This window comes from Salvelinus namaycush, unplaced genomic scaffold, assembly GCF_016432855.1.
Source record: "Salvelinus namaycush isolate Seneca unplaced genomic scaffold, SaNama_1.0 Scaffold420, whole genome shotgun sequence".
In the NCBI taxonomy this organism is placed as follows: domain Eukaryota; kingdom Metazoa; phylum Chordata; class Actinopteri; order Salmoniformes; family Salmonidae; genus Salvelinus; species Salvelinus namaycush.
In genome coordinates this window covers 120,054-143,903 of record NW_024061110.1, presented here as the reverse complement: position 1 = coordinate 143,903, position 23,850 = coordinate 120,054, and the positions used below count along the sequence as shown (strand labels likewise).

Sequence of the window (23,850 nt, the reverse complement as noted above, 5' to 3'; positions counted from 1 at the left end):
ATCCCCTTTTCGATTGTTTGAGGCATCTGGAAAAAAGCTTGTCCGGAGAAGACAAGGTGAGCGCTTCCATCAGTCCTGTGTCATGCCAACAGTAAAGCCTCCTGAGACCATTCATGTGTGGGGTTGCTTTCAGCCAAGGGTGTGGGCTCACTCACAATGTTGCCTAAGAACACAGCCATGAATAAGGAATGCCACCAACAATTCCTCCGAGAGCAACTTCTCCCAACCATCCAGTAACAGTTCGGTGACGAACAATGTCTTTTCCAGCATGATGGAGCACCTTGCCATAAGGCAAACGTGATAAGTGGCTCGGGGAACAAAACATCAATATTTTGGGTCCATGGCCAGGAATCTCCCCAGACCTTAATCCCATTGAGAACTTGTGGTCAATCCTCAAGAGGCGGGTGGACAAACAAAAACCCACAAATTCTGACAAACCCCAAGCATTGATTATGCAGGAATGGGCTGCCATCAGTCAGGATGTTTTAGCCCAGAAGTTAATTGACACCAGGGTGGATTGCAGAGGTCTTGAAAAAGAAGGGTCAACACTGCAAATATTGACTCTTTGCATCAACTTCATGTCATTGCCAATAAAAGCCTTTGACACTTATGAAATGCTTGTAATTATACTTCAGTATGTCATAGTAACATCTGACAAAAATATCTGAAGACACTGAAGCAGCAAACTTTGTGGAAATTAATATTTGTGTCATTCTCAAAACTTTTGGCCACGACTGTAGGTCGCATTCTGTATCATACAGCTATGAAAGTTATATATTTAGAACCACCTGCTCGATTGGAATTAAGCGACATCTGATTCTAAAACTGGCCTTAGCTTATTGAGCGATCTGATTAGGATTTACCCTCGTAGCAAGGCCTATTTATCATGTGGAGGTTTCATTCAGATCTCTTTTTTTTAAAACACACTGTCTTTGGCAGGAGAAAGACCAGACTCAGAGGAACCAGAGCCAGGGACGTCCAAACCAACAAGAAGACACCAGTGTTCCCACTGTGGAAAGTGTTTTAACCAGTTAAGGGACCTGTACCGACATGAGAGAATACACACAGGGGAGAAGCCTTACCACTGCTCCCAGTGTGGAAAGAGTTTTAACCATTTAAGGACCCTGATAGTTCATGAGATAATACACACAGGGGAGAAGCCTTACCACTGCTCCCAGTGTGGAAAGTGTTTCAACCGGTCATGGCATCTGAAAGAACATGAGATAATACACACAGGGGAGAAGCCTTACCACTGCTCCCAGTGTGGCAAGTGTTTTAACCGGTCAGGGAACCTGAAAGAACATGAGATAATACACACAGGGGAGAAGCCTTACCACTGCTCCCAGTGTGGAAAGAGTTTTAACCATTTAAGGACCCTGAAAGTTCATGAGATAATACACACAGGGGAGAAGCCTTACCACTGCTCCCAGTGTGGCAAGTGTTTTAACCAGTTAGGGAACCTGAAACAACACAAGAGAATACACACAGGTGAGAAGCCTTACCAATGCTCCCAGTGTGGAAAGTTTTTCAGCCAGTCAGGGGATCTGAAAAAACATGAGATAATACACACAGTGGAGAAGCCTTACCACTGCTCCCAGTGTGGAAAGTGTTTCAACCGGTCAGGGCATCTGAAAGAACATGAGATAATACACACAGGGGAGAAGCCTTACCACTGCTCCCAGTGTGGCAAGTGTTTTAACCGGTCAGGGAACCTGAAAAAACACGAGAGAATACACACAGGGGAGAAGCCTTACCACTGCTCCCAGTCTGGAAAGAGTTTTAACCAATTAAACAACCTGAAAGAACACATGAGACTGCACATAGAGGAGAAGGCTTACAAAAGCTCAGACTGTGGGAAAACCATATGAAATTGCTTCTTCCAATTATTGATAAACATGTACCTGTTAAGAAACTGACTGTTAGAACTGTTAAGGCTCCATGGATTGATGAGGAATTTAAAAACTGTATGTTTGAAAGAGTTGGGGCAAAAGGAGTGGCTAATAAGTCTGGCTGCACATCTGGCTGGCTTACGTACTGCAAATGGAGAAATGATGTGACCAAACTCAACAAAATAATACACTTTATTAGGAAGCCAAGATCAATGATATAAAGAATGATGGGAAAAAATCATAATGAAAGAAAAGCAGTGCAAGTATTGAATGTTGTAAAGTTAGTGTGAGAGAGGTGGAAAAATTGTTATCGATCAATAATGACATTGACAACTTAGATGGGAAGCTACTGAGGACAGTAGCTGACTCTATAGCCACTCCTATCTGTCATATTTTTAATCTGAGCCTAGAAGAAAGTCTTTGTCCTCAGGCCTGGAGGAAAGCCAAAGTAGTTCCACTACCCAAGAGTGGTAAACACGGCCTTTACTGGTTCTAACAGCAGACCTATAAGCTTGCTGCCAGCTCTTAGCAAACTGTTGGGACAAATTGTGTTTGACCAAATACAATGATATTTCTCTGTAAACAAATTAACAACAGACTTTCAGCATGCTTATAGAGAAGGGCACTCAACATGTGCTGCACTGACACAAATGACTGATGATTGGGTGAGAGAAATTGATAACAAGAAGATTGTGGGAGCTCTATTGTTAGATTTCAATGCAGCCTTTGATATTAGTGACCATAACCTCTTGTTGAAAAAACGTATGTGCTATGGCTTTTCAACCTCTGCCATAATGTTGATTCAGAGCTATCTATCTACTAGAACTCAGAGGGTTTTTAATGGAAGCTTCTCTAATGTCAAACATATAAAGCGTAATGTACCTCAGGGCAGCTCTCTAGGCCCTCTACTCTTTTCTATTCTTACCAATGACCTGCCACTGGCATTAAACAACGCATGTGTGTCCATGTATGCTGATTATTCAACCATATACGCATCAGCAACCACAGCTAATGATGTCACTGAAACACTTAACAAAGAGTTGCAGTCTGTTTTGGAATGGGTGGCCAGTAATAAACTGGTACTGAACATCTCTGAAACTAAGAGCATTGTATTTGGTACAAATCATTCCTTAAGTTCTAGACCTCAGCTGAATCTGGTAATGAATTGTGTTGCTGTTGAACAAGTTGAGCAGACTAAATTACTTGGCATTACCTTAGATTGTAAACTGTCATGGTCAAAACATATAGATTCAGTGGTTGTAAAGATGGGGAGAGGTCTAGCCTCAAAGAGATGGTCTGCTTTTTTGACACCACACTCCAAAAAGCAAGTTCTGCAGGCTCTAGTTTTGTCTAATCTTGATTATTGTCCAGTCGTGTGGTCCAGTGCTGCAAGGAAAGACCTAGTAAAGCTGCAGCTGGCCCAGAACAGAGCGGCACGTTTTGCTCTTAATTGTAATCAGAGGGCTGATATTAATACTATGCATGCCAGTCTCTCTTGGTTAAGAGTTGAGGAGAGACTGACTGCATCACTTATTCTTTTTATAAGAAACATGAATATGTTGAAAATCCCAAATTGTTTGCATAGTCTGTAAGGGAATTCTGCCCTATGTGCACAGAAGAGACCACAGGAAATCCGTATTTGATCAGAGCTTAGTTTGTTTAACCTTTTATGGCTGCAGGGCGGTGTCGGTACACTTATGACAACAGCCCGTCCAAGTGCAGGGCGCGAAATTCAAAATATATATTTTTTAAAATATTTAACTTTCACACATTAACAAGTCCAATACAGCTAATGAAAGATACACATCTTGTGAATCCAGCCAACATGTCCGATTTTTTTTATGTTTTACAGGGAAAACACCACGTATATTTATGTTAGCTCACCTCAAAATAGAAAAAAGCACAGACATTTTTCACAGCACAGGTAGCATGCACAAAACCAACCAAACTAACCTAGAACCAACCAAACTAACCAAGAAACAACTTCATCAGATGACAGTCTTATAACATGTTATACAATAAATCTATGTTTTGTTCGAAAAATGTGCATATTTCAGGTATAAATCATAGTTTACATTGCAGCTAAAATCTGAAATTGCACCGAAAGCAGCCGGAATAATTAGACACCAACGTGACATACCTAAATACTCATCATAAAACATTTCTGAAAAATACATAGTGTACAGCAAATGAAAGACAAACATCTTGTGAATCCAGCCAATATTTCCGATTTTTAAAGTGTTTTACTGCGAAAACACAATATAGTTTTATATTAGCTTACCACAATAGCCAGAAACACAAGCCATTTACCAGCAGCAACAGTTAGCGATCGTAACAAACCAGCAAAAGATATATCATTTTTGACTAACCTTGATAAGCTTCATCAGATGACAGTCCTGTAACATCAGGTTATACAATACACTTATTTTTTGTTCGAAAATGTGCATATTTAGAGCTGAAATACGTGGTTACACATTGTGCTAACGTAGCATCTTTTTCCCAGAATCTCCGTATATGTTTCTGAAACTCAGCTATTCTGACCAAATAACTATTCATAAACATGACTAAAAAATACATGTTGTATAGGAAATGATAGATAGTTCTTAATGCAATCGCCGTGTTAGAATTCTAAAAAATAACTTCATTACCACATCCAGCTTATGTTATAGCGACAGTGCCCAAAATCTGGGCGCTACCTAATAGTACACATGTTCGACAGATATATGAAATAGCATCATAAAATGGGTCTTACTTTTGATGATCTTCCATCAGAATGTTGTACAAGGGGTCCTTTGTCGGGAACATTCGTTGTTTGGTTTTAGAACGTCCTTTTCCCCTCTTGAATTAGCAAGCACACTGGCCAAGTAGCGCGAAGCTCTCCATCCTGAACAAAGGCACACAACGCAACACGCCTAACGTCCCGAAAAAAATTCAATTATCTAATAAAACTATATTGAAAAAACATACTTTACGATGATATTGTAACATGTATCAAATAAAATCAAAGCCGGAGATATCAGTCGTCTATAACGACAGCTTTACAGAAGGCAATACAAGGTCCCTTCTCGCGCGCTCCAGGAAACAGGAAATTGGGGTCACGTCATTCCAAGAGGATTAATTCCACCTCAGACCAAGATATTCACTCCATTTCTTCTCTCACTTCCTCTTGACATCTAGTGGAAGGTGTATGACGTGCATGCATAGTCATACATATCATGACCATTTATAGGCATGCCCCAGAACAGAGCATCGATTTCAGACTTTCCACTTCCTGGTCAGCAAGTTTGCTGCCAAAGGAGTTCTGTTTTACTCACAGATATAATTCAAACGGTTTTAGAAACTAGAGAGTGTTTTCTATCCAATAGTAATAATAATATGCATATTGTACGAGCAAGAATTGAGTACGAGGCCGTTTGAAATGGGCACCTTTTATCGGAGCTACTCAATACTGCCCCTGCAACCATAAGAAGTTAATAAGGATTGCAACCCGGAGTTTACACTTACATTAATTTGCAAGCAAGACACTCAGTTCAAAAGATGGTGTTTTCCCTTTTTATCCCCTACTGAGGATCACCCCGCCCAGAGTGATGTCCCTTAACTTTAATACCACATAAGCTCATAATTAATAGTTGCTAATACAAAGACACCTCGCGGCACAACCCCTCTCCCCTATTTGACCTAGGTAGTTTGTGTGTATGCATTGATATGTAGGCTACGTGTGCCTTTTACAAAATGTATGTAGTTCTGTCCTTGAGCTGTTCTTGTCTATTGATGTGCTGTATTCTGTGGCATGTTTTGTGTGGACCCCACGAAGAGTAGCTGCTGCTTTTGCAACACCTAATGGGGATCCTAATAAAATACCAAACTCTGTTATTCTCTCTGAGCTCAGAAATAAAGAATCTTGGTTTGACTTGGACTCCAGCAGATCCTTATTTTATAATATCCACCACAACTCTCCCACAGATTGCTGTTTATCATTGTCTCAATGAAGAGTTCTTTGTTTTACTTTCCAATAAACATTGATTATGCAAACTTTTGTTAATTTAATTATATTTCTCATTAAGATGAATGTTGTTTTAATTCTATATGGTTCACGCCTGGCTTTGGTCATGTGTTCTCTTATGGGTCAATAATTTTAATTAGAATATAGCAATGATGCTCTCTCCTCAATCACTTACAGTTTCTTTGGAAAGTATTCAGACCCCTTGACTTTTTTCACATTTTGTTACGTTACAGCCTTATTCTTAAATGGATTAATCAAACAATTTCCTCAGCAATCTACACACAATATCCCATAATGACAAAGCGGAAACAGGCTTTTTGTAAATTTCTGCAAATGTATTAATCACAAAAAAATTATTTACATAAGTATTCAAACCCTTTGCTATGAGACTCGTAATTGAGCTCTGTTGCATCCTGTTTCCATTGATCATCCTTGAGATGTTTCTACAAGTAGATTGGAGTCCACCTGTGGTAAATTCAATTGATTGGACATGATTTGGAAAGGCACACACCTGTCTATATAAGGTCCCACAGTTGACAGTGCATCTCAGAGCAAAAACCTAGCCATGAGGTTGAAGGAATTGTCCTTAGAGCTCCGAGACAGGATTGTGTTGAGGCACAGATCTGGGGAAGGGTACCAAAACATTTCTGCAGCATTGAAGGCCCCTGATTTAGCCCCCTGCAGTAAAAGGTTATTCATGGAGTAAAATTATCTGTTTAAGTCATTAGTAAAGGGCACATCGTTAAGAATACAGTTATCTTTTTTTGTTGTTTTGTGGTCTATATCCTGTCAATCATTTATTCCTTCATAAACAGAAAACATATGTGTACCTCAACACAACATGTGTTCAAGGGCCCCTCTAGGTTCACGACCTCTTGACCATTACATCTGGATAGCTGACAACTATTTTTAAAAGGGTAAAAGTGATCTGTTTAGGTCGTCAGTAAAGGAAGCATAGTTAAAGAGTACAATGAACCTTTCAAAGAGGATGGTGTGAGGCCTCTGGGGCTTATTTTGGGGGGGGTTGACTGAGACATCCCTCGGACATCTCCCCTAAACTATTTTTGAAAGTGTAAAAATGATCTTTTTAGGTGATTTGTAAAACATATGTTTTGAAAGACACCTGGGGGTCCAGGTTGTTAGTTATTTTGTGTACATATAGTTCCCCTGTGTGTAAGAGCCCCCCTAGATTCACATCTTCTTGACGTTTAACATTTCCAGCCAAGGGGAGAGACAGAGGGAGAGAGATTTAAATTCATTGAAAGTAAATGACATTTTATTTCAAACCTTTTATTTTATTCAAAAACTTTAGTACAGTCATTTAAACATACATATTACAATTATTAAAGTTTACTATGTAATATTAAATACAAAATTATGTCACTAATGTTTTTTTACTAAAGAACTTTATATAAATCATACATGTTATTATTACATGTAGCAACACCACATGACAACAACATGGTTGCAACCCCACATAACAACAACATGGTAGCAACACAACATGACAACATGGTAGCAACACCACATAACAACAACATGGTAGCAACACAACATGAGAACAACATGGCCCTAACACAAAATGGTAGCAACACAACATGGTAGCAACACAACATGGTAGCAAAACAACATGGTAGCAACACAACATGGTACCAACACAACATGGTAGCAACACAACATGTTAGCAACACCACATGACAACAACATGGTAGCAACACAACATGGTCCTAACACAACATGGTAGCAACACAACATGGTAGCAACACCACATAACAACAACATGGTAGCAACACCACATAACAACAACATGGTAGAAACACCACATGACAACAACATGGTAGCAACACCACATGACAACAATATGGTAGCAACACAACATGAAAACAACATGGTAGCAACACCACATGACAACAACATGGTTCTAACACAACATGGCAGCAACACAACATGGTAGCAACACCACATGACAACAACATGGTTGCAAAACCACATAACAACAACATGGTAGCAACACAACATGGTTGCAACACAACATGGTAGCAAAACAACATGGTAGCAACACAACATGGTACCAACACAACATGGTACCAACACAACATGGTTGCAACACCACATAACACCAACATGGTACCAACACCACATGACAACAACATGGTAGCAACACAACATGGTACCAACACAACATGGTACCAACATCACATGACAACAACATGGTAGCAACACAACATGGCAGCAACACAACATGGTAGCAGCACAACATGGTACAAACAGTATTGGGCACAGACAAGAGCACAAAGGCAAGAAGGTAGAGACAACAATACATCACGCGAAGCAGCCACAACTGTCAGTAAGAGTGTCCATGATTGAGTCCTTGAATGAAGAGATGGAGATAAAACTGTCCAGTTTAAGTGTTTTTTGCAGCTTGTTCCCGTCGCTAGCTGCAGCGAACTGAAAACAGGAGCGACCCAGGGATGTGTGTGCTTTGGGGACCTTTAACAGAATGTGACTGGCAGAACGGGTGTTGTATGTGGAGGATGAGGGCTGCAGTAGATATCTTAGCTAAGGGTGAGTGAGGCCTAAGAGGGTTTTATAAATAATCATTAAACCAGTGGGTCTTGCGACTGGTATACAGAGATAACCAGTTTACAGAGGAGTATAGAGTGCAGTGAGGTGTCCTATAAGGAGCATTGGTGGCAAATCTGATGGCCGAATGGTAAAGAACATCTTGCCGCCCAATGTATCCTACCATGACTATATCCAACCCAACTACATGTGTTTCCACTATCATGTATCCTACCATGACAATATCCAACCCAGTTCCATGTGTTGCCACTATCATGTATCCTACCATGACAATATCCAACCCAACTCCATGTGTTGCCACTATCATGTATCCTACTTGGCTGAAGCTTTGATCCAGTGGAAGAAGTATTGAGGAGCAGGGAGGTTAAAGGTCACTTCGGGATACAGCTGTTACTCTACACTATCCCTAGACAATCCAGTAATGAGAGAAACTGAATAGAATATTTAGGGCCCTATCAAATCCGTTTTCTTTTCTTTTTTTAACCTAATTCCATTTTCTCAGTTTTTCCAGGTTTCACATTTGTCCCTGTTTTTCTGTTTTTCTCTCTAAATCACACTGTTAATAGAAAAACAACAATATTGGATGTTCTAAGTCCACAACAATACTTAAACCACATCAAGAGACCACTTTTGAAGTCTGAGAAAAATCTAAGAAATTTTCATTTTTGTGTGTAGATACCCTTTAATGTTAGTGGCACCAGCAAGAGCCTTGCTTGGTTGGTGGTGTCTCTGTAGCACACATGTGATTGCAGAGTTTGCTGAACAAATCACAACAGGATTGATGCAAATAATCATGATATCATTATGCCAGGTAGGCATAGACTACTTTGTAGTTAACATTTAATTGACAAGGTTTTTGGGAAAGCTTTTCCATCAACCAGAAGATGGTTGTCATTAGCATAATCGCCCAACAGCTAAACATAATGGTAGACAAATGCACTCAGACAGGGGCATTTCAGGGCTTTTTCCTCTTCAGAAAGTTGAAGGAAAATACAAATCACTTAGGCTAATTTAGACGACTTGCATGCAGTGGGTTCAGAATAACTATGACATAAAAATGAAAACTCTTTAATCTGTCACCTAATCCTACCTAATGGGCAGGTCAGCCCTGGAGTAAAGTATTGGCTGTAAGAAGTAAGAGAAAACATAACATCTGTTTTTTTATTTCTTATTACCTCTCATGACATTGCTTGCAAGAATAAACATTGTAATTAATATTTTTCCAATCTGCGTTACCCACTCCAGTCAGCAGATGGCGATTTGAGTCTTTCAGGTGATGCTGCTTGCGTGACGTATAATCTAGTGGACGGAACTGGAGGCTTCTTCAACAGCGACAAAAGGCTTCTGATTCAACCAACGTGGTGATTTGCTAGCGAACCTAAAACCGAAAAATTGAAGCGCTTTAGACCAATCTTGTGTATTTTACTCTTAGTGTTTTGAATATAATTCTGTTTACTTATCTACTAGTTCATTTAAACGTAATTTGCTTGTTAAATTTGCAAATGTGTTAAATTGATAATGCACTAGGCTAATCGCCCGGAGCATGAGTTCACTAAGCTCGACGGAGAAAGAAGCTCTGATGAAAGGAGAGGAAGAAGCTTTCAGGATGAAAAAGGAGGAAGAGGAAGCTATCACATTGAAAGAAGAAGAGGATGATATTACAGTGAAAGGGGAAGATGGGAAAGAGGTTGTCAAAGTGGAAGAGGAGGAGGTAGAAGCTTTCAGAATCAAAAAGGAGGAAGATGCCATAACAATGAAAGAAGAGAATGTAGTGAAAGAGGAAGAACCTTTTAGAGTAAAAGAGGAAGAGGAGGCTATCTCAATAAAAGAGGAGGACGACGTTTTGGGAGTGAAAAAGGAGGAGGATGAAGATCAGATTACCAACAGTGAGTACTGTCTTAAAAACGGGCACTATGCAGTTCTTGAAATAATGTGTTGTTTTAACGGGGCATTCTACTTCTGTTCTACACTTGAATATGTTGTTCAGTACTGTGGGAATTGTTTAAGGGGCAATCTGCCATTGGTACATATGTTTTTGGGACTTTGATTATTGAATTCTCATTCTCCATGTGGTCTACATTAAAGTTCACCTCATCTAATATAACAGGCTTTTAAAATTCACTTAAAATATCAAAGGGATGTTAAAGGCACCCATTTTGTGGAAATGACCCTATGCATTTGCAACACAAACAATATTTGACAAAATCATGATGAAAGTGGCCATTTTAGACATATTCATGCCTCTTGATTGTCATAGATGGTCATAAGTTTACCGTCTGTTTGCTGTTCTCGTTCACACAGGAGAGAGACGTGACTATCGTGGATCCTTTGGGGAGCCTCAACAACATCCTGATGCTGACGAGTCAGAGAAGAGTCTCTCCAGAACAGAACACCAGATGGTACAGCTTGGTCTGGTCTAGCATACAGCTTGCTCTATCTGGGTCTGGGCTGGGTGTCTGTAATGCCCTTCATGTCAACAGTGACATCAGCATCCATAATGATATGTGTCTGTGTCCCCTCATTATGGTTACCAGGACAACGCTAGCCCTTCCTCCCTCCCGGAGTCCCCGTGTCGTGCCTGTCCCGGTAGCACCTTACTGCTGGGTATGAAGAGGTTGTCTGTGCTGCTGGTGGACTGCAGGAAAACAACGGGGCTGAGTGGAACTGTGAGAGGAGGAGAAGAGAAGAAAGGATCAGATTTGACACATAAAAGTAAGTGCTGTAGTTTAGTTTGAACAAATACAATAGATCTGCCCACTGGTATCTGTTACCAGGACAACCAGCAGAGTTCTGTTAGTTGACGGGAAGATGGACTGGTATCTGTTACCAGGACAACCAGCAGAGTTCTGTTAGTTGACAGGAAGATAGACTGGTGGATATGGATGTTATGAAAAACCTTGATGAAAGGTAGCTTTAGAGAGACAGTTATAAGATGATCCTATGTAAGGTGCTCGTTTTTCAAGAACATTTTCTCAAAATATTATGGATGTTACATTGCCTGTCCCAGTCAACCCCCCTATCTTTATAAGACTGTAGAACAGGAAAACTAAACTCCAGACACTGGCAATTAATTAACTAATACTGGAGGAAAGCTGTGATCAGGCTGCCCATTCAAGAGAAAGCTTCAAACTGTAACCAGTGCCGTCAACCTTGTTCAGGTTATCAATCAACCTACCAGGGTAGTTACAAACAGTACAGAAATTAAATCATCAACATATTTTGATCATATCTTTACTAATGCTGCAGAAATGTGTTTTAAAGCAGTTTCCAGATCCATCAGATCACAATATAGTAGCCATATCTAGGAAAACCACAGTTCCAAAGGCTGGGCCTAATATTGTGTAAAAGAGGTCATACAATACGTTTTGTAGTGATTCCTATGTTTTTGATGTAAATAATATTTGTTGGTCCGTGGTGTGTAATGATGAGCAACCAGACGCTGCCCTTGACACATTTGAAAATGCTTATCCCAGTTACTAATAAGCATGCACCCATTAAGAATATTACTGTAAACACTGTTAAATCCACGTGGATTGATGAGGAATTAAAAAATGGTATGGTGTATATGCAGTGGTTCCCAAACGTTTTATAGTCCGATACCCCTTCAAACATTCAACCTCCAGCTGTACCCCATCTAGCACCAGGGTCAGCGCACTCTCAAGTGTTGTATTTTGCCATCATTGTAAGCCGGTCACACACACACACTATACGATACATTTATTAAACATAAGAATGAGTGTGAGTTTGTCAAAACCCAGCTCTTCCTATAAGAGTTCTTATAGCACCAGCGCACAACTAATATAATAATAATAAATTATTTTGCTCTTTATTTAACAATCTTACATATTAAACCTTATATGTTCTTTGAAATTTGTAAGTAACTCACCACAGGTTAATGAGAAGGGTGTGCTTGAAAGGATGCACATAACTCTGCAATGTTGTATTGGAGAGAGTCTCAGTCTTAAATAATTTTCCACACAGTCTGTGTCTGTATTTAAAATGTGTCAATACTTTGCGCCCTTGATAACCAGCGCGTTCTGGGTCCTTTGTCCATCACAATCGTTGTTTGGTTTTAGAATGGCCTTTTTCCCTCGCGAATTAGCAAGCAAAACTAGCCAAGTGCCGCTAAGCTCTCCTTCGTGAACAAACGCAGTGAACGGAACACGCAAAAACGCCCGAAAAAAATTCAATAATCTGATTAAACTATATTGAAAAAACATACTTTACGATGATATTGTCACATTTATCAAATAAAATCAAAGCCGGAGATATTACACGTCTATAGGGAAAGCTTTTCAGAAGCTAACGCTGATGTCCAACCCGCGTCATCCTGAACAGAGGAAATTGGGGTCCTGTCATTCCAAGAGTCCTCTTTTCACCATAGAAAGAGCTAGAGATCCCATTTCACTTCTCACAGCCTATTGACATCTAGTGGAAGGTGTATGAAGTGCATGTATAGTCATAAATCTCAAGCAAAATGATAGGGAACAGAGCCTCGATTTGAGATTTTTCACTTTCTGACAGGAAGTTTGCTGCAAAATGAGTTCTGTTTTACTCACAGATATAATTCAAACGGTTTTAGAAACTTGAGTGTTTTCTATCCAATAGTAATAATAATATGCATATTGTACGAGCAAGAATAGAGTACGAGGCCGTTTAAATTGGGCACGATTTTCCCCCAAAGTGAAAATAGCGCCCTCTATCAATGCAACCGCTGTGTCAGATTTCAAAAAAGCTTTACGGAAAAAGCAAACCATGCAATAATCAGAGTACGGCGCTCAGACACAAGCCATGCAGATACCCGCCATGTTGTTGAGTCAGAAATAGCGTTTTAAATATTCACTTACCTTTGATGATCTTCATCAGAATGCACTCCCGGGAATCCCAGTTCAACAATAAATGTTTGTTTTGTTCGATAAAGTCCAACATTTATGTCCAAATACCTCCTTTTGTTAGCGCGTTTGGTAAACAAATCCAAACTCACGAGGCGCGGGCAAGTCCAGGCGAAAGTTCAGATGAAAAGTTCAAAAATGTATATTACATTTCGTAGAAACATGTCAAACGATGTATAGAATCAATCTTTAGGATGATTTTAACATAAATCTTCAATAATGTTCCAACCAGAGAATTCCTTTGTCTCACGTTTAGGCGCGTGATCAACTCATGCCACTGGCAGACCTCTGGTTGAAACAGCTCTCGTTCCCCCCTCCTTCACAGTAGAAGCCTCAAACAATGTTCTAAGACTGTTGACATCTAGTGGAAGCCTTAGGAAGGCTGCAATATGACCCCATAGACACTGTACATTCGATAGGCAATGAGTTGAAAACTACAAACCTCAGATTTCCCACTTCCTGGTTGGATTTTTCTCAGGTTTTCGCCTGCTATATGAGTTCTGTTATACTCACAGACATAATTCAAACAGTTTTAGAAACTTCAGAGTGTTTTCTATCCAATACTACTAATAATATGCATATATTATCTTCTGGGCCTGAGTAGCAGGAAGTTTACTCTGGGCACACTTCTCATCCGAACGTGAAAATGCTGCCCCCTTATCCCAAACAGGTTAAGTACTGCAGTGCATCTCCTCCTCATGGACTGCACCAGATTTGACAGTACTTGCTGTGAGATGTTACCCCACTCTTCCACTAAGGCACCTGCAAGTTCCCGGACATTTCTGGGGGGAATGGCCCTAGCTCTCACCCTCTGATCCAACAGGTCCCAGACGTGCGCAATGGGATTGAGATCCGGGCTCTTCGCTGGCCATGGCAGAACACTAACATTCCTGTCTTGCAGGAAATCATGCACAGAAGGAGCAGTATGGCTGGTGGCATTGTCATGCTGGAGGGTCATGTCAGGATGAGCCTGCAGGAAGGGTACCACATGAGGGAGGAGGATGTCTTCTCTGTAACGCAAACCGTTGAGATTGACTGCAATGACAACAAGCTCAGTCTGATGATGCTGTGACACACCGCCACCTACAAATCGATCCCGCTCCAAAGTGCAGGCCTCGGTGTAACGCTCATTCCTTCGACGATGAACGCGAATCCGACCATCACCCCTGGAGACAAAACCGCGACTTGTCAGTGAAAAGCACTTTTTGCCAGTCTTGTCTGGTCCAGTGACGGTGGGTTTGTGCCCAGAGGCGACGTTGTTGCCGGTGCTGTCTGGTGAGGACCTGCCTTTCAACCGGCCTACAAGCCCTTAGTCCAGCCTCTCTCATTCAATTGCGGACAGTCTGAGCTAGAGGTCGACCGATTAAGCGGAATGGCCGATTTAATTAGGGCCGATTTCAAGTTTTCATAATCGTAAATCGGTATTTTTGGGCGCCGAATTATTATTATTATTTTTATTATTATTTTTATACCTTTAATTAACTAGGCAAGTCAGTTAAGAACACATTCTTATTTTCAATGACGGCCTAGGAACGGTGAGTTAACTGCCTTGTTCAGGGGCAGAACAACAGATTTTCACCTTGTCAGCCCGGGGGATCCAACCTTGCAACATTACAGTTAACTAGTCCAACGCAATAACGACCTGCCTCTCTCTCGTTCCACTCCACAAGGAGACTGCCTGTTACGCAAATGCAGTAAGCCAAGGTAAGTTGCTAGCTAGCATTAAACTTATCTTATAAAAAACAATCAATCATAACCACTAGTTAACTACACATGGTTGATGATATTACTAGGTATTATCTAGCGTGTCCTGCGTTGCATATAATCTGACTGAGCATACAAGCATACAAGTATCTACGTTTCTGACTGAGCGGTGGTAGGCAGAAGCAGGCGCGTAAACATTCATTCAAAAAGCACTTTCGTGCGTTTTGCCAGCAGCTCTTCATTGTGCGTCAAGCATTGCGCTGTTTATGACTTCAAGCCTATCAACTCCCGAGATGAGGCTGGTGTAACCGAAGTGAAATGGCTAGCTAGTTAGCGCGCACTAATAGCGTTTCAAACGTCACTCGCTCTGAGCCTTCTAGTAGTTGTTCCCCTTGCTCTGCATGGGTAGCGCTGCTTCGATGGTGGCTGTTGTCGTTGTGTTGCTGGTTCGAGTCCAGGGAGGAGCGAGGAGAGGGACGGAAGCTATACTGTTACACTTGCAATACTAAAGTGCCTATAAGAACATCCAATAGTCAAAGGTTAATGAAATACAAATGGTATAGAGGGAAATAGTCCTATAATTCCTATAATAACTACAACCTAAACTTCTTACCTGGGAATATTGAAGACTCATGTTAAAAGGAACTACCAGCTTTCATATGTTCTCATGTTCTGAGCAAGGAACTGAAACGTTAGCTTTCTTTCATAGCACATATTGCACTTTTACTTTTTTCTCCAACACTTTTTTTTTGCATAATTTAAACCAAATTGAGCATGTTTCATTATTTACTTGAGGCTAAATTGATTTTATTGATGTATTGTATTAAGTTAAAATAAGTGTTCCTTCAGTATTGTTGTATTTTTCATTATTACAAGTTTGGAAAAAAATAATCGTCTGATTCATCGGTATCGGCTTTTTTTGGTCCTCCAATAATCGGTATCGGCGTTGAAAGATCATAATCGGTCGTCCTCTAGTCTGAGCACCAATGGAGGGATTGTGCGTTCCTGGTGTAACTTGGGCAGTTGTTGTTGCCATCCTGTAGGTACCTGTAGGTGTGATGTTCGGATGTACCGATCCTGTGCAGGTGTTGTTACACGTGGTCTGCCACTGCGAGGGTGATAAGCTGTCCGTCCTGTCTCCCTGTAGCGCTGTCTTAGGCGTCTCACAGTACGGACATTGCAATTTATTGCCCTGGCCACATCTGCAGTCCTCATGCCTCCTTGCAGAATGCCTAAGGCACGTTCACGCAGATGAGCAGGGACCCTGGGCATCTTTCTTTTGGTGTTTTTCAGAGTCAGTAGAAAGGCCTCTTTAGTGTCCTAAGTTTTCATAACTGTGACTTTAATTGCCTACCGTCTTGTAAGCTGTTTGTGTCTTAACAACCGTTCCACAGGTGCATGTTCATTAATTGTTCATGGTTCATTGAACAAGCATGGGAAACAGTGTTTCAACCCTTTACAATGAAGATCTGTGACGTTATTTGGATTTTTACGAATATTCTTTGAAAGACAGGGTCCTGAAAAAGACCCGTATTTTTTTTTGCTGAGTTTATTTTGTATATGTTTTATGTTAGTGTTTTTTTCTCAGAAATAAATGAACAACTCCAGGTGAAAGACAAAGGCCATAGCTGTAATAAAATAACAAATTAACTGGCAAAGCAGCAGAGCGAGGCCCGCATCCAGCAACGTCACGAGTCACGTTTTGCAGCTGTTTCAGTACAGCACTACAGGGAGAGAGAGGGGGAGAGGGAAAAAATCCACTGGACTAGTTTCAATGTATGGAATCACTTAGGAGGTTCTGGATTTTGGGTAAACTTCTCCTTTAAAGCATCAGACTCCATAGTAATTCATCATTAGATGCTACAGTCCTCCTTTAATGCAGCTGGTGGCCACACCAGATACTGACTGTTACTTTTGATTTTGACCCCCCCCCCCCCCCCCCACTTTGTTCAAGGACACATTATTCAATTTCAGTTAGTCACATGTCTGTGGAACTTGTTCAGTTTATGTCTGTTATTGAATCTTGTTATGTTCCAACAAATATTGACTCATGTTAAGTTTGCTGAAAATAAACGCAGTTGACAGTGAGAGGACGTTTCTTTTTTTTGCTGAGTTTAGATTGACGAGGGGGGGGGAAACAATTGAATCAATTTTAGAATAATGCTGAAATGTAACAAAATTTGGAAAAGGTGATGGGGTCTGAATACTTAAAACCTCTCTGGGATATGTGGGACGCTAGCCTCCCACCTGGCCAAAAGCCAGTAAAAATGCAGAGTGCCAAATTCAACTAAAATACTATAAATATCAAACTTTCATTAAATCACACATGCAATATACCAAATTAAAGCTACACTTGTTGTGAATCCAGCCAACGTGTCAGCTTTCAAATAGGCTTTTCGGTGAAAGCAAACGATGCTATTATCTGAGGATAGCACCATAGTAAACAAAGAGAGAGAAGCATATTTCAACCCTGCAGGCGCGACACAAAACGCAGAAATAGAAATATAATTCATGCCTTACCTTTGACGAGCTTCTTTTGTTGGCACTCCAATATGTCCCATAAACATCACAAATGGTCCTTTTGTTCGATTAATTCCGTCGATATATATCCAAAATGTCCATTTATTTGGCACGTTTGATCCATAAAAACACCGGTTCCAACTTGCGCAACGTGACTACAAAGTATCTCAAAAGTTACCTGTAAACTTTGCCAAAACATTTCAAACTACTTTTGTAATACAACTTTAGGTATTGTTTTACGTAAATAATCAATAAAATTAAAGACGGGATGATCTGTGTTCAATACAGGAGGAAAACAAACTGTAGCTAGCTTGCTGGTCACGCTCCTCTATCTAACAGTACACTTCAAGTTACCCTCGTTCTGGATGGCCGTACTTCTTCATTACACATAGGAAAAACCTCATCCAATTTCTAAAGACTGTTGACATCCAGTGGAAGCGGTAGGAACTGCAAGAAGGTCCCTTAGAAATCTGGATTCCCAATGAAAACTAATTGAAAAGAGAGTGACCTCAAAAAAAAGAATCTGAATGGTTTGTCCTCGGGTTTTCGCCTGCTAAATAAGTTCTGTTATACTCACAGACATGATTCAAACAGTTTTAGAAACTTCAGAGTGTTTTCCATCCAAATCTACTAATAATATACACATCTTATCTTCTGGGGATGAGTAGCTGGCAGTTGAATTTGGATATGCTTTTCATCCAAATGTGAAAATGCTGCCCCCTATCCTAGAGAAGTTTTTAACGAATGCACTGTGTGTGTGTATACTGAACCAAAATATAAACAACGATTTACAGTTTATATGAGTAAGTGATTGTAAATAAATAAATGAGGCCCTAATCTATGGACTTTACATAACTGGGCAGGGGCGCAGCCATTGGTGGGCCCTGGAGGGCTTACGCCCACCCATTGCGGAGCCAGGCCCAGCCAATCAGAATTAGTTTTTCCCCACAAAAGGGCTTCATTACAAAGAGAAATGCAACTCGGGTGGCTGGTCTCAGACAATGTGGAGGTCCTGGGCTGGCGTCGTTATATGTGGTCTGTGGTTGTGAGGCCAGTTGGATGTACTGCCAAATTCTCTAAAATGACGTTGGAGGCGGCTTCTGGTAGAGATTTTAACATTCAATTATCTGGTAACAGCTCCAGTGGATATTCCTGCTGTCAGCAAGGCAATTGCACGCTCCCTCAAAACTTGAGACATCTGTGGCATTGTGTTGTGTGACAGAACTGCACATTTTAGTGGCCTTTTATTCTCCCCAGCACAAGGTGCACCTGTGTAATGATCATGCTGTTTAATCAGCTTGATATGCCACACCTGTCAGGTGGATGGATTATCTTGGCAAAGAATAAATGTATGTAAAAAAATGTAAAACATTCTGCAATCTTTTTTTTCAGCTCATGAAACATCCAACACTTTACATGTTGCGTTTATATTTTTGTTTATTGTAGTTACTCTCAGTTTTAGGAACATCTTGCCAAATATTTCACTTTATTTTTTACTTTACCCAAAATATGACATCAACGATAGTCAAAATGTTGAAAATCTGTGAACGTCTAAATAAGAAACTGGGCCATTTAAACACCAGGTGTCGAACCCTTTCGACAACGGGGAGATTTTACTGATGTGCTTTGTGTCTTCGACGTAAAAACAAGTTTTGGACTTCCACTTAAAATTACTTATTTACGTATTTTATGTTTAAGGAAGTGTGTACAGTTGTGGCTAAAAGTTTTGAGAATGACAAATATTTTCACAGTCTGCTGCCTCAGTTTTTATGATGGCAATTTGCATATACTCCATAATGTTATGAAGAGTGATCAGATTAATTGTAATTATTTGCAAAGTCCCTCTTTGCCATGCAAATGAACTGAATCCCCCCCAAAACTGGAAGCTTCAAAAGGAGGGTGGTGCTTGGAATCATTGTTCTTCGTCTGTCACCCATGGTTACCTGCAAGGAAACACGTGCCGTCATCATTGCTTTGCACAAAAAAGGCTTCACAGGCAAGGATATTGCTGCCAGTAAGATTGCACCTAAATCAACCCTTTATCGGATCATCGATAACTTCAAGGAGAGCGGTTCAATTGTTGTGAAGAAGGCTTCAGAGCGGTTTAAGTGTTGTGAAGAAGGCTTCAGGGCACCCAAGAAAGTCCAGCAAGCGCCAGGACCGTCTCCTAAAGTTGATTCAGCAGCGGGATCGGGGCACCACCAGTACAGAGCTTGCTCAGGAATGGCAGCAGGCAGGTGTGAGTGCATCTGCACACAGACTGATATTCTGCAAAAGGTACAGGGATTGGACTGCTGAGGACTGGGGTAAAGTCATTTTCTCTGATGAATCCCCTTTTCGATTGTTTGAGGCATCTGGAAAAAAGCTTGTCCAGAGAAGACAAGGTCAGCGCTTCCAACAGTCCTGTGTCATGCCAACGGTAAAGCATCCTGAGACCATTCATGTGTGGGGTTGCTTTTCAGCCAAGGGTGTGTGCCCACTCACAATGTTGCCTAAGAACACAGCCATGAATAAGGAATGCTACCAACACATCCTCCGAGAGCAACTTCTCCCAACCATCCAGTAACAGTTCGGTGACGAACAATTTCTTTTCCAGCATGAAGGAGCACCTTGCCATAAGGCAAAAGTGATAAGTGGCTCGGGGAACAAAACATCAATATTTTGGGTCCATGGCCAGGAATCTCCCCAGACCTTAATCCCACTGAGAACTTGTGGTAAATCCTCAAGAGGCTGGTGGACAAACAAAAATCCACAAATTCTGACAAACTCCAAGCATTGATTATGCAAGAATGGGCTGCCATCAGTCAGGATGTTTTAGCCCAGAAGTTAATTGACACCAGGGTGGATTGCAGAGGTCTTGAAAAAGAAGGGTCAACACTGCAAATATTGACTCTTTGCATCAACTTCATGTCATTGCCAATAAAAGCCTTTGACACTTATGAAATGCTTGTAATTATACTTCAGTATTTCATAGTAACATCTGAAAAAAATATCTGAAGACACTGAAGCAGCAAACTTTGTGGAAATTAATATTTGTGACATTCTCAAAACTTTTGGCCACGACTGTAGGTTGCATTCTGTATCATACAGCTATGAAAGTTATATATTTAGAACCACTTGCTCAATTGGAATTAAGCGACGTCTGTGTCTTGAGTGTCCAAGAACGGTTTAGTTTTTTGTGTTCTGACTTGTAAAACAGAATGAATAACTAAGTAATGTAAACATTATCAGTAATTACCAAGAAACTCTACAACATTTGTTTTAAAATCACACCAAGATTGTTAAAACTGGCCTTAGCTTATTGAGCGATCTGATTAGGATTTACCCTCGTACCAAGGCCTATTTATCATGTGGAGGTTTCATTCAGGTCTCTTTTTTAAAAACACATTGTCTTTTGCAGGAGACAGACCAGACTCAGAGGAACCAGAGCCAGGCACGTCCAAACCAACAAGAAGACACCCGTGTTTCCACTGTGGAAAGTGTTTTAACCAGTTAAGGGACCTGTACCGACATGAGAGAATACACACAGGGGAGAAGCCTTACCACTGCTCCCAGTGTGGAAAGAGTTTTAACCATTTAAGTAACCTGAAACAACATGAGAGAATACATACAGTTGAAAAGCCTTACCACTGCTCCCAGTGTGGCAAGTGTTTTAACCAGTTAGGGAACCTGAAACAACATGAGAGAATACATACAGTTGAAAAGCCTTACCACTGCTCAGAGTGTGGAAAGTGTTTCAACCGGTCAGAGGATCTGAAAAGACATGAGAGTATACACACAGGGGAGAAGCCTTACCACTGCTCCCAGTGTGGCAAGTGTTTTAATCAGTTAGGGAACCTGAAACAACATGAGAGAATACATACAGTTGAAAAGCCTTACCACTGCTCAGAGTGTGGAAAGTGTTTCAACCGGTCAGAGGATCTGAAAAGACATGAGAGTATACACACAGGGGAGAAGCCTTACCACTGCTCCCAGTGTGGAAAGTGTTTCAACTGGTCAGGGGATCTGAAAAGACATGAGAGAATACACACAGGGGAGAAGCCTTACCACTGCTCCCAGTGTGGCAAGTGTTTTAATCAGTTATGGAACCTGAAACAACATGAGAGAATACACACAGGGGAGAAGCCTTACCACTGCTCCCAGTGTGGAAAGAGTTTTAACCAATTAAGCAGCCTGAAAAAACATGAGAGAATACATACAGTTGAAAAGCCTTACCACTGCTCAGAGTGTGGAAAGTGTTTCAACCGGTCAGAGGATCTGATAAAACACGAGAGAATACACACAGGGGAGAAGCCTTACCACTGCTCCCAGTGTGGCAAGTGTTTTAACCGGTCAGGGAACCTGAAAAAACACGAGAGAATACACACAGGGGAGAAGCCTTTCCACTGCTCCCAGTCTGGAAAGAGTTTGAACCAATTAAACAACCTGAAAGAACACATGAGACTGCACATAGAGGAGAAGGCTTACAAAAGCTCAGACTGTGGGAAAACCATATGAAATTGCTTCTTCCAATTATTGATAAACATGTTACTGTTAAGAAACTGACTGTTAGAACTGTTAAGGCTCCATGGATTGATGAGGAATTTAAAAACTGTATGTTAGAAAGAGTTGGGGCAAAAGGAGTGGCTAATAAGTCTGGCTGCACATCTGGCTGGCTTACGTACTGCAAATGGAGAAATGATGTGACCAAACTCAACAAAATAATACACTTTATTAGGAAGCCAAGATCAATGATATAAAGAATGATGGAAAAAAACTTGTAAAAAATCATAATGAAATAAAAGCAGTGCAAGTATTACATTTTGTAAAGTTAGTGTGGGAGAGGTGGAAAAATTGATATCGATCAATAATGACATTGACAACTTAGTTGGGAAGCTACTGAGGACAGTAGCTGACTCTATAGCCACTCCTATCTGTCATATTTCTAATCTGGGCCTAGAGGAAAGTCTTTGTCCTCAGGCCTGGAGGAAAGCCAAAGTAGTTCCACTACCCAAGAGTGGTAAACACGGCCTTTACTGGTTCTAACAGCAGACCTATAAGCTTGCTGCCAGCTCTTAGCAAACTGTTGGGACAAATTGTGTTTGACCAAATACAATGATATTTCTCTGTAAACAAATTAACAACAGACTTTCAGCATGCTTATAGAGAAGGGCACTCAACATGTGCTGCACTGACACAAATGACTGATGATTGGGTGAGAGAAATTGATAACAAGAAGATTGTGGGAGCTCTATTGTTAGATTTCAATGCAGCCTTTGATATTAGTGACCATAACCTCTTGTTGAAAAAACGTATGTGCTATGGCTTTTCAACCTCTGCCATAATGTTGATTCAGAGCTATCTATCTACTAGAACTCAGAGGGTTTTTAATGGAAGCTTCTCTAATGTCAAACATATAAAGCGTAATGTACCTCAGGGCAGCTCTCTAGGCCCTCTACTCTTTTCTATTCTTACCAATGACCTGCCACTGGCATTAAACAACGCATGTGTGTCCATGTATGCTGATTATTCAACCATATACGCATCAGCAACCACAGCTAATGATGTCACTGAAACACTTAACAAAGAGTTGCAGTCTGTTTTGGAATGGGTGGCCAGTAATAAACTGGTACTGAACATCTCTGAAACTAAGAGCATTGTATTTGGTACAAATCATTCCTTAAGTTCTAGACCTCAGCTGAATCTGGTAATGAATTGTGTTGCTGTTGAACAAGTTGAGCAGACTAAATTACTTGGCATTACCTTAGATTGTAAACTGTCATGGTCAAAACATATAGATTCAGTGGTTGTAAAGATGGGGAGAGGTCTAGCCTCAAAGAGATGGTCTGCTTTTTTGACACCACACTCCAAAAAGCAAGTTCTGCAGGCTCTAGTTTTGTCTAATCTTGATTATTGTCCAGTCGTGTGGTCCAGTGCTGCAAGGAAAGACCTAGTAAAGCTGCAGCTGGCCCAGAACAGAGCGGCACGTTTTGCTCTTAATTGTAATCAGAGGGCTGATATTAATACTATGCATGCCAGTCTCTCTTGGTTAAGAGTTGAGGAGAGACTGACTGCATCACTTATTCTTTTTATAAGAAACATGAATATGTTGAAAATCCCAAATTGTTTGCATAGTCTGTAAGGGAATTCTGCCCTATGTGCACAGAAGAGACCACAGGAAATCCGTATTTGATCAGAGCTTAGTTTGTTTAATAAGGATTGCAACCCGGAGTTTACACTTACATTAATTTGCAAGCAAGAAACTCAGTTCAAAATATGG

At 40.7% G+C, this 23,850-nt stretch overlaps 1 protein-coding gene across 1 annotated transcript; it reads left to right on the top strand.

Annotated features, from left to right (window-relative positions):
* Positions 1-1,319: 1,319 nt before the first annotated feature.
* LOC120041232 (zinc finger protein 135-like) lies at positions 1,320-21,800 on the top strand (the record flags this gene model as incomplete). Its single annotated transcript, XM_038986169.1, has 2 exons — positions 1,320-1,814; positions 21,135-21,800. Coding segments are annotated over 2 exons (1,161 nt in total), but the record flags the coding sequence as incomplete, so codon positions are not given.
* Between the last annotated feature and the right edge of the window lie 2,050 nt (positions 21,801-23,850).